Source organism: Notothenia rossii (genome assembly GCF_949606895.1).
Source record: "Notothenia rossii genome assembly, chromosome: 7".
Lineage (NCBI taxonomy): Eukaryota > Metazoa > Chordata > Actinopteri > Perciformes > Nototheniidae > Notothenia > Notothenia rossii.
In genome coordinates this window covers 9,621,668-9,632,469 of record NC_136905.1, presented here as the reverse complement: position 1 = coordinate 9,632,469, position 10,802 = coordinate 9,621,668, and the positions used below count along the sequence as shown (strand labels likewise).

The window sequence follows — 10,802 nt, the reverse complement described above, 5'->3', positions numbered from 1 at the left end:
GTATCAAGATTGATGCAAAACAAGTGAAATCTGTTTCCCCAAACACACACATGGTAAAACAAAAAGGTGGGGGCTTCGCGCCCGCAGTTTTGCATGAAAGCGAACCTATCTCTCGCTCTGACATCTGGAAACGGAAAAGCAGGGTTTATAGAGAGGCGAAGTCCCGCCCATCTACTTCCGACCCATGGGACCCCGGAAGCGGAAAATTATACATTGACGTCAATGGAGAGAGAAAAATCATCTTTCGATCCCGTTTGAATTGTGCCACGAATGACACATATGATGTTTGTCAAATTAAAAGAACATTTTGCAAGTCAAAAAAATAAAAATGTGTCGTAAAACTGTGAAGTTACAATTTTTTTTGTGTGAAACCGCTCAGTGAACTACAGGTCTCTGGTCTCGCACAATACGCGTCACCATCACAAAGATGGCTGTCACGTCAGTAAATTTCACCTGTTTCTTTCAGAATGAGGCGAAAAAGTATAAAACGAGGTGAAAATCACTACAAGTCTGGGCATGTTGAGAGCTGTACATACACGAAAGGGAGCGGTTCTGTAAGAGCCAGCATGCGGGACCGGCTTTACAAGGTTTCAGTGAGTAATATGAGTGCAATGTTTAAGGTTAATGTCAGCTAGCTAACAAGGTACACTAACGTGTTTTGTTTTAGCAACTAGTTTTCTCCTTAAGAACTTTGTGGTGTCTGTGGATAACATTAGTGTTCACAAGAACAAGATACACTCCCGTGTTTTGTTTTAGTTGCTCTTCAGATTGAAGCGGCCAGTTCTATATCGACGATATGTGTGATCTCCTTTTTACATCTCGTTGTGTCATTTGAGTTTATTTGCTGTGTGTAGATTCAAGGATTTTGGTTATCTTGTCCAGGGATGCAAACTTGTCACCTTTCGGCGAAATTCTCCGTTTTGAATCCAAAATAGGTCGTTTTTGTGATTCCTGTAGATCTGCAATAAAAATATTTTTGGGGTATGGGAGGGGGTCTGGGACCCGGATTAATGTGCGGCCGCGAGCTTTTTTTTATATATATATTATAATGAAACGCGAGCTGTGTGCTCGAGTCTTCCTGCCTGTCGGCTCTGCTCATGATGTATAATAAGCCTCTGCTGCTCGGCGATGATGGTCTAGCTTCAGCAGCTACATTACCTACGGTGCGTTCGTTAATATTAACTGTGCGTCCGGAGTCACTGTGGCACAGACTGGACCGCTGGTGAACAGCTGTTAGAACGGGCCGTTCAGGTGTTCACAGTAGAGCTCCCTGTCGGAGCGGCAGAGCGTGATGTGCACTGAAAAGTTTTTTTTTCCCGTCGCAATATTATCGTTGAGCTAGCCAACTAGCATACATTGTCACTATCTGCTAACGTTAGCTTTAGCCTTCGTTTTCTAATCGTTTTTTTCATAGGCTATAAACAGAGGTGGTATAAGTATATATCTTGTAATTGATTAAAAGTAGAAGTACTCAGTTCTTGTACTTGAGTAAAAGTAGAAGTACCAGAGTGTAGGAATACTCTGTTACAGTAAAAGTCCTGCATTCCAAATGTTCCTCAAGTAAAAGTAGAAAAGTATTATTATCAAAATATAGTGAAAGTAGCGACAGTAAAAGTAGTCATTTTGCAGATTGGTCCATTTCAGAATAATATGATATGTTTTATAATGATTGATCATTAAAGTGTTATCAAAGCTGTTAAAGGTGCAGCTAGTTTGAATGACTTTGTATACGTGCAGGGTAGCTTGTGGATTTACTCCAGGTGGAACTAAAGTCTGATTTAACACTTGATTATATTTCACATCATTCATCCACATCTGTAAAGTAACTAAAGGTATTACATACATTTAGTGGAGTAAAAGTACACCATTTACCTCTGAACTGTAGTGGAGTAGAAGTACAAAGTAGCAAAACATTGAAATACTTAAGTAATTACAAGTATCTCAAAATTGTGCCCAAGTATAGTACTTGTTGAGTTTATGAACTTAGTTACTTTACACCAGTGGCTATAAAGATAGAAAGACTAAGCCTTGCACAGAGGCATGAAAATACATTTTCAAAATGATCAACAGTGCTGCCAAAATTATAAACTGACTGCTACACAATTAAAATAAATGCTTTTTATATATTTCTATTAGATGTGACTCTATGGCGTTTCTGTTAATATTAACACTGCTGCTTTAGTTGTTCTGACTGCTAAAATCCTCTGTTATTCCTCATTTTAAAGCCGATATTCTGTGGGGTCAGGGGGCTCGGATCCTTGTCACCTTTTTCATACCTGATGAGTTTGCATCCCTGTTGTCAATTTGTTTGGTTATCTAGGCACAGCTGTGTGTGACTCCCTCTGGTACACTGGTATGTGTTTTCCTAATGTAGAGAGCATTGATTGATTAATTAATAAACTACACACTGACTCTAGATCCTGACCAAATCCTTATTTTTTGATCAAATGTTTTTCAAAAAAATGTATTGTATATTATATAACAGCTGCACATCACAGACCGGAGTCTCTGCTACTGTGGACCACGAAGGAGGGGATCATCATCCCCATCCCCAAAGACCCTGCATGGCATGGAAATCTCCTCCTCCTGGAACAATTCTACACCCAGCATATGCTCCCTGTGTTGGCCAGTAGAGAGGAGGACATTTAAATAAACATACTCTTAACACCCTCGGACTCTGCGTTGTGTTTCGTATGTGTGATTGGGTGTTATGCAGAGGGAAGGAAAACAGGACACAGCAGATTCGGATTGTGGTGGAGATGCTGAGCAGTTATTTAATTGTTGCGTGTAATTATTATTATACTGTGTGCTTCTTAGTTATTCCATCTCTTGCTGTAACATGGATCTGTATGTAACTCTATATTTACTTGTTATCTACCACACTTCCTTATACATCATACACCATCATTATACATGATGGTGTATATAGGATATATATTTATTTGTATACATATCTGTAAATTGTATAATTTTATTTTTCGTATTTGGGATTGCTCTTTTGTCCACTCAAATACACTTGGCCCTTTCTCTTTTCCATGTGGAAAATGGCAGCTGCATATTCTGCTTTTCTCATCTGCTCCCTGTCTGCTCATCTACGATGAGAAAATTATATAATTAATTACTAATAATCATTTAAACCTGTTATTACCAATATTTCACAAATTCTTCATGTAAACTTAAGAGTACAGCTGTATGTTGAGTATGTCAACTTTGCTTGGTTCATCTTACTGGGGGGGGGGGGGGGGCAGCTACATGGATGTCGGTGCAGTCCACAATAATTTTGCAGCTGAAGGCAGAATGAATTTATTATTGACTCAGAATGAAGCACAACTTCATGTCATACAATACATTGACTTTATTTGTAATTGTGTAAAAAAATATGAATATTGATTAGCAAGCAGGAACAGAGAATGGTGATGGATGGAGCTGGGGAGAGAGAAGAATAAAGAAAACAGATCAACTTTATTATCGGATATTAAAAATTCAATTTCAAAACAAGTTGCCGCTCCTACAGTTTTCTAGTATGTAAAGATGATTTCACATGACCAATGCAAAATATCCCACTCAATACATGTGTGTCTCTGAGGGGTGCATTGTGCCTTTGATGTATATAAATAATATACCATAACCAAATACTATTACGTACAGTGGAAATCAGGTTGCTAGAGCAGGTCAGTCCAGTGTGCATGTTCCTCAGGGTCTCAGCAGTTACAGGTGAGGTAAAGAAAATAAAAGAGAAAAAGTTCAGTAACAACACTTTTTAAAGTAACAACACTGAATAATTATCTATTTTAATAATTTTCTCAGTAATCACTCAACTACTGTCTTTCCAACAAACAGATTGACTCACTCTCACTATCATCACAATGAAACACGTCCAGAAGAATGTCATGCAAAGCTGCCTGCCTTCCTTCCTTCGACTCTCCCTGAACTGCCTGATCTTTTAATGGTCAATGTTAACCATTTGTGCAGATAGCATTAAGTAGAAAAGATCGCTGATACTAATGTGGCGTTAGCCTACCTCCCGCCCCCTTAGCACCTGGTGGAAGGGGCGATAGGCTACTCTTCAAATGTTTCACAAAATACTTACCATCATGACTACTCTTACTGTTTAACATTTTGGTTTACTTCATGTTAAGGCTAATACAAATGACAAGGCTAAGTAATGTAATATAATGCTAACTAACATGCTCGCTACTAGCTAGGTAGCTAACTTGACTATGTTCCATGCAAAACATGTATATTACCTGATATGTTTGGTCCGACGACTCCTGGTCCTTTCATCAGACGGGAAGCGATAGAACGAGCAAGTGGTATGATCTCTTTTGTGATTACAACCTCGTACAAAGCACACAGGCCTCTTGTAAAAGTGAATTTATTGGAGCAATCTCTTATATTTATTGGAGGGAATAAATCAGTCTTCTTCTTCCTCTTTGCTTTGAGAGTCACAACCAGTCTTGGAGCATTATCGCCTATGACATCACTTACGCGACCCAGAATGCATTTGGGATTTGTAGTCTTTCTAGTTGCGTATTATTCATAGTCTTATATTTCAGCATTTTTACGACAAACTGTGACTTTTTTTGCATGGAAATGATTGTTTAAGATTGACAAACATCATATGTGTCATTCGTGGCACAATTCAAACGGAATCAAAAGATAACTTTTCTCTCTCCATTGACTTCAATGTATAATTTTCCGCTTCCGGGGTCCCATGGAGGCTCCCGGAAGGGGAGGGACTTCGCCTCTCTATTGCTTATGGATGATCAGAAATCATTTCAAAGGGACACAGGCACATTGGATTAACCTATGGATTAACTTCAGCAGCGTTTTTATCATTGTAATGCCATTGAAGACCACTTTTGACCAGACTACGACACAGGTAAACCATGTTAGCGTTTTTAGCTACCTAGCGCCACATGTTTGATGTCTGTTTTTGTTTATAAAGTCGCGAGTTCGTATCATTGAGTGATAATGTCTGTACCCAACGATTCTGTGTCATCTCACGATCAGATCGATGGGTTGGATGTGCAGAATGGATAAATAATAAAGTTTTATGAGTGAGTTTCATTGCAGTAAATCTGTTAGCATTTTTCGCTCGTTGCTAATTCAGAGGCTCAGCGTTAGCATTGTGTGGTTTTTTTTGAAAAAAAAAGAAAATGATCAGTGAGATGAGTTTCTTCCCGTTACATGTATATAAAACATTCATAGCTTATTAAATGAACATGCCCTCAGACACTGTTTCCTGCAAGATGTTGCGGGAGGGCCTTAACAGGTTAAATCACCAATCTCCATAAGAATTAGCTTCTATTATTAACTCAACCTCATTTAAAGCTATTGCTTTCAAGCTTTTAACTTAAATACGCTCTGCAATGTTGGCTAAATACTGAGAAGTATGGTGTGAATGTAAACACCATCCAGAAATAAAAGCTAGGTCGGGGCTAAAGTAATTAGCAACTCTTGTGTGGTATCAGACCCTTACCACCAGAACATATAAACAAACCATTTGGTCACTGTCAGTCATCAGTTCCAAGCTTCAAGCAGTTCGACATGTCCAGACATATCCAATATGGCCAACCGCAAATACTTAAAGAAAATAACTTATGATACCTGGATGTACCATACTATTACTTTTTGTTTTTGTTGTTGATACATTCAAAAATATTATAATGACTATTTGACATATACCAGGGCTATGCGATTGGCGAAGGTAATATATACCGGCCCTTTGAGTAGAATGTTAAAAAAGTAAGCTAGTTCCTGACTGTAGGGCCCACTCCTTGAATCTTTCAATATACTGATGTGTTTATTCAAAACCATTGTTGCACTGGGGTGTGCACTTAAATTGATGTTGATGGTTAAATTAGTTAATGGTTTACATGTTAGATGACATGAGTTCTGAAAATGTCATCTGTGTGGTGTCTAGACATTTATGTTGAGTTAATTCATTTAGTTCAGTCCTTTTGTCTTTTGCTTTGTCTTGTGAAGTCATGTTTTATTTTGTAGTAACCTTTCCCTCTCGTTTCAGAGCCATTCCTGCCTCCAGTGTGATCGTCAGCCCCTCCCTTAATTGTTGCCACCTGTGTCCCCTTACCTAGTGTGTATATATAGCAGTGTTTCCCACAGATCTGAAATATACTTGGGGGGGGGGCTGCGAGCGGACCGCGGGGCGGGCTTTGTGACGTGCAACACATGTGACAAACAACAAGTTTTAACAACATGTTTATTCATTAACTTTACATTACTGTATGGCAATATTCATTTTGTACAAAGATGGCACTGTTTGTCAGAGCACTTAATCCGTCTGGGTTTGTTGACGAACAGCTCCAACGCCTGTGTGTATGGGAATGCCTCTGGTGCTGGTCCACTGACTGCTATCCGCATACATGCAGCCAGGTGCTCCCCTTTCAGTCGGTTTCTCATGTCAGTTTTCACCTGTAAAACAGACAGTTTGTTTTAAATGAACTATACAGAATGACATGCAACAGGGAATGACACTTACCCTGTTCATCGTAGAAAAATCCCTCTCGCAGTTTACACTGGAGACAGGGATGACCAACCCCGCTGAAGAGAGAAGGCTGAGGTTTGGGTATATTTCTGCCCATTCGTCCTTCTCACTGGCCAGGAGCTGCATGATCTCAGCTTGTGTCTTGTCCTTCAGAGATTAGCCAAGGCAGGGCAAATGAGTATACAGTATAATTGAAACATTTACAGATGTCAAAACAAGCAATTCTAACCGTCAAGTTCATATTAATTTAAGTATTTACCAACCTTAAATGTTCCTTCAAGAACATGCTGCTTGTAGGAGGTCCACTCTTGGATAACTGTGGCATCCTGCCCTGGGATGAATTTGTTGGCAAGGGTCTGCAACATTGAAATGTTGGTTACATCATTGGAGGTAACTGCCTTTGGACCCAGGACACTGAAGGCCCCCAGCACTTCAATATGCTGGAACCTGCTCTCAATGTTGCTCTCCAGGCTGCAGATGTAAGGTTTGAGGACCTGGAATGATATTATACATTTTTCAGTTCAAGGAAAATAAATATTGGAATGTAAAAGTAAGAAGGGATGTATTTACATCTCTGACAAATCTGGCCCACATATCTTCCCGGGGCCGCTCCAGAATTCCGTGTCCCCTCCTGATCCTCTCCTCCTCTCCGGCATTGCTAAACGCCCCAAGTCCACCTGGGTTGTCCAAGTCTTGGTGTAGGCGAGCAAGGAACGTTCCGGGGAGTGGGGTCTCGCCTGCCTCCAGAATTCTCCTCAGAGTAACAAGTGTGACTGGCACCTAAATGTGGAAAAAGACAACAATATAATAGGATGGATAATGCAAATAACTGGGAGCATCAAATGCATTTCTTTGTAATCTACCTGCTCCTTTATGTGGAGAAAGTTCACATCAGCTCTCTGAAACACCTTGGACAGCATTGCAATGTGGGGCAGCACATCTGCCTGAAGGTAGAGGGCAGCCACAAAGCGGTATGTGGCACAGAAGGTGTATAGACCTTTGGCCACTGGGCACTTCCTTGTGCTCGCTTCTTCCGCCAGAGCAGCCAGCACAGCTGGAAGGTTCCTCTGGAGGTTTTGAACGGCTAGGTGCTGCGATAGCCACCTTGTATCTTTCACCTCCTAACAACAAGTAGAAACACTGGTTAGTAAAATATATGTAAATAATATGACACCACAATAGTATTATGAAAATAGGTGAAAACACACCTTGACTTTCAAGTCGTTCAGACCAAGAGTGGTAGCGGCAGCACTCAGTGTGGCTGACCTATTTGCACTATTTCGGAAGAATAGGTGCAGTTCCTGCAGGTGGTTCCTGAAGTTTGCCATATACCTGACAGCATTTGAGGCATCTTTGCATGCCAGTGCCAGTCTGTGAGCAGCACACGCTACAGAAACCAGCTTTGGAAAACTGTCTGTGAGCTGCTTTGCCACTCCATTCAGACGGCCTAAGTTTAAGAATTAAATGCAGTGTTGAGGGCGTCATTTTGTTTCCTTTAATAACAGCTGACAATTCAAATTTCACACAATCCATTAGATTTAACAATAAACTCCATACCCGTCATCACTGCTGCACCGTCTGTCCCGAGTCCGTAGAGCCTGTCTACCGGGAGATCCTTCTTCTGTAGTACACTCTTGATGGCAGCAACAATGCTGTCAGCTTTCCCATCTTCCAGAGTTACCAGGTCAAGGAAGTGGTTGAAAACATAACCCTCTTTATCCAGGTGTCTAAAATAAAAATGTATAGGTTTTCACACATATTAATAAATATTAAGTTTAACTAGGCCTTTATTTAAATGCACATCATTCCTTTAAAAAATACCCCACCTAACATGTAAATCCAGCTGGCGGTTTACAGATACATCTGTGGTTTCATCAACCTCTAGGCTGATTGCTTGAGATGACCTTATCTCTTCCAAAATAGGCGACTCTACTATCTCTGCAAGGATCTCCAGCATTTCATCCACTATTCTGTGTGATTGATAATTGTTTCTTTGATCCACCTGAGAAAAAGAGATCATTTAACATTTAGCTGGTTAAAGTTCTTAGTTTCACAAGCATCATTTTGTACTAGGTTTACCTTCAGCTTTTCAAAGTAATCACAACCCAAAAGCTGAGCTAAACTTAAGAGCTTAGGGTAGTTGGTTTGGTGAGCAATCTCGTTCTTTACTAGCCAGTAAAGGCATTTGAGTCCACCTATGACGGCCTCATGCTCCATAATAACTGTGGGCTCAAAAGCCTGCATCACTGAGTAGCCTAGACCAAGGGCAAAGACATAATTCATTATATGAGCCAAACATGGTTGATAGGTTGCAGAAATTAGCTTTACATAAAAAAATGATATACCTGATGCAAGTGAGACCTGATGCTTTACACTATATTGATGAGGCTCTGAGGAGATGTGGCGCTCGATATAATCCTTGCGGAAAACAAGAATCCCAACTTCTATGAAAGCCCGTTTTAAGGGGCCTTTCTTTATTGGAGGCTTGTGTAGCCTGCAGATTCGGCAAAACATTCCTTTTTAAAAAGAAAAACGTGTTAATTCTTACAAAAAATAAGTTTTATTACAAATATGAACTTGCAAATGCCATTCATACCATGCTGGGTGAGGTAGAGCCAATTCTTGAACTGTGGCATTTTGAGCCAATCAGGGTTCCATCCTGAGTGGCGATGCTTGGAATCTGAAAATAATGCATTGGTATTACTGCATTTAAATGGTAGAGTTCTCCTTGCTATTATACTATGTCTGTGTCTGTGTCTGTGATGCTTGGAACTGTGCTGCTTGTTCACCTGCACCTGCTTGTACCACACTGGGACCTGCTGCTGCTTGTATCACACTGGGACCTGCACCTGCTTCTACACTGGGACCTGCTGCTGCTTCTACCACACTGGGACCTGCTGCCTCTCCCTCAGTACTCTGACTAGTTGTGCCAGCATCTTCACTGACCACCGGCTAGAATTGAAAACAAGCTTGAATCTAGTTTGGTCTCTGCATTGCAACTCACTGTTGACTGCAATTGTATAATGTCAGGTCAAACGAACCGACATATATCATTATTGAGACTTATGCATTTATTATTGCCATTGCAAGCAAAATGCTAACATTGGCTAAGTTACCTGTGGTCTCTCCTCCTCTCCTCGTCTCTCCTCCTCATCCTCACGCCGTATTCTCTTAAAATATTTTTGAATACTCATATCTGAGGAGTAATGCAGGGGAAATTAACAGTCTAACCTTAGCTAAAGTTAATCTGTGTCCTTCTAACTGGCATAGCCCGAAGAGAAAACGAATTATAATCTTTTTTATATTTAATTTAGCACACGTAACTTGCACGCAGCAAAGTTGGCCTGATCACGTTAAATACACTCTTAGTTGCCACTAACTTCAAATAATTCGAATCTCCTACCAAAGTCAGAAAACAACAACACAATAAGGAGAAAATAGTTACTTTACCTTAGTGTCCGCGTCTTCTAAATTAACGTCGTCTTCTCCGTTTCTCGTTTCCCTCCACGCGATGGCAGCACGAACAGGAGGTGTCGAGCGAGGGATCATACACTAGTTAATCGATCGCAGAGCGAACAGGGGGGGATTATTGTCCCCTAGTTAATCAACCGCAGAGCGAACAGGCACAGGAGGCGTAGAGCGAGGGCTCATTGTCCATTAGTTAATCACTCGCAGATGGCGTCGCTCGCGGACGGATAAAAAAAATTAAAAAAGGTCCGAAATATACTTGGGCGGGCCTTAATATACCTGGGCGGCCCGCCAAAGTATTAACATTGTGTGGGAAACACTGTATAGTCTGCGTCTACCTTTGTCCTGTGCCAGTTCGTCTTGTCTCACCGGGCCTGCCGGTCATTCCTTGACCTCGTTGAGTATGTTTTTGATGGACTCCTTTTGTTTCATTTTGTATGGTCCATGTAGATGTTTTTGTTTGGAGTTTTGGATCTTATAATTTCTCAGTTTTTCCTCCTAGTGAGCGCTTTGTGTTTTTGCCTTTATTAAAGACCTTGTTAATCCTGACCTGTTTCTGGTGTTGTGCGTTTGGGTCGTGAGCCTTGTGACATTCTTAACATATTGTTCCCTGATTTCTGCGTCATACTTTTACAACATGCAATAGAAGCACTCCTACAGTATGTTGTATTACATTAATGTATCTGTAGCTATTAACATGATTGCTCATACATATGCTCATACATATTTCAAGGCATATTTGTCTTGAGCCCTTATTTTGGATCACTTCATCAACTGTCCCCATTCAAAAACTATTAAATAGCCCTGTTATATACTATGACCATTA

The 10,802-nt window shown here is 40.5% G+C and overlaps 1 protein-coding gene and 2 long non-coding RNA genes across 7 annotated transcripts; 1 reads left to right on the top strand and 2 right to left on the bottom strand.

Annotated features, from left to right (window-relative positions):
• Positions 1 to 262: 262 nt before the first annotated feature.
• LOC307046776 lies at positions 263 to 2,672 on the top strand. The gene is made up of 2 exons (XR_013810238.1): positions 263 to 593; positions 2,486 to 2,672. It is a non-coding gene; the product is annotated as an uncharacterized lncRNA (long non-coding RNA).
• Positions 2,673 to 3,287: 615 nt separating this feature from the next.
• LOC307046772 lies at positions 3,288 to 3,790 on the bottom strand. The gene is made up of 2 exons (XR_013810234.1): positions 3,647 to 3,790; positions 3,288 to 3,426 (listed from the first exon to the last, which is right to left on the bottom strand). It is a non-coding gene; the product is annotated as an uncharacterized lncRNA (long non-coding RNA).
• Positions 3,791 to 6,191: 2,401 nt separating this feature from the next.
• On the bottom strand, positions 6,192 to 10,533 carry LOC307046760 (zinc finger protein 862-like). 5 transcript variants are annotated; one of them, XM_079693361.1, is made up of 13 exons: positions 9,959 to 10,532; positions 9,625 to 9,704; positions 9,298 to 9,460; positions 9,105 to 9,188; positions 8,588 to 9,024; positions 8,335 to 8,510; positions 8,066 to 8,235; positions 7,717 to 7,955; positions 7,372 to 7,629; positions 7,079 to 7,288; positions 6,772 to 7,002; positions 6,503 to 6,655; positions 6,193 to 6,435 (listed from the first exon to the last, which is right to left on the bottom strand). In XM_079693361.1, exons 2-13 carry the CDS (start codon positions 9,700 to 9,702, stop codon positions 6,259 to 6,261), a joined length of 2,376 nt encoding a protein of 791 aa, XP_079549487.1. In that variant the 5' UTR covers positions 9,703 to 9,704; positions 9,959 to 10,532; the 3' UTR covers positions 6,193 to 6,258. The 5 variants fall into 5 exon arrangements, with proteins under 5 accessions (XP_079549485.1, XP_079549487.1, XP_079549486.1 ...); XM_079693362.1 differs by lacking the exon at positions 9,625 to 9,704 and having other exon boundaries at positions 6,194 to 6,435; positions 8,588 to 8,763; positions 8,854 to 9,024; positions 9,959 to 10,531; XM_079693359.1 differs by lacking the exon at positions 9,625 to 9,704 and having other exon boundaries at positions 6,192 to 6,435; positions 9,959 to 10,533.
• Positions 10,534 to 10,802: the final 269 nt, after the last annotated feature.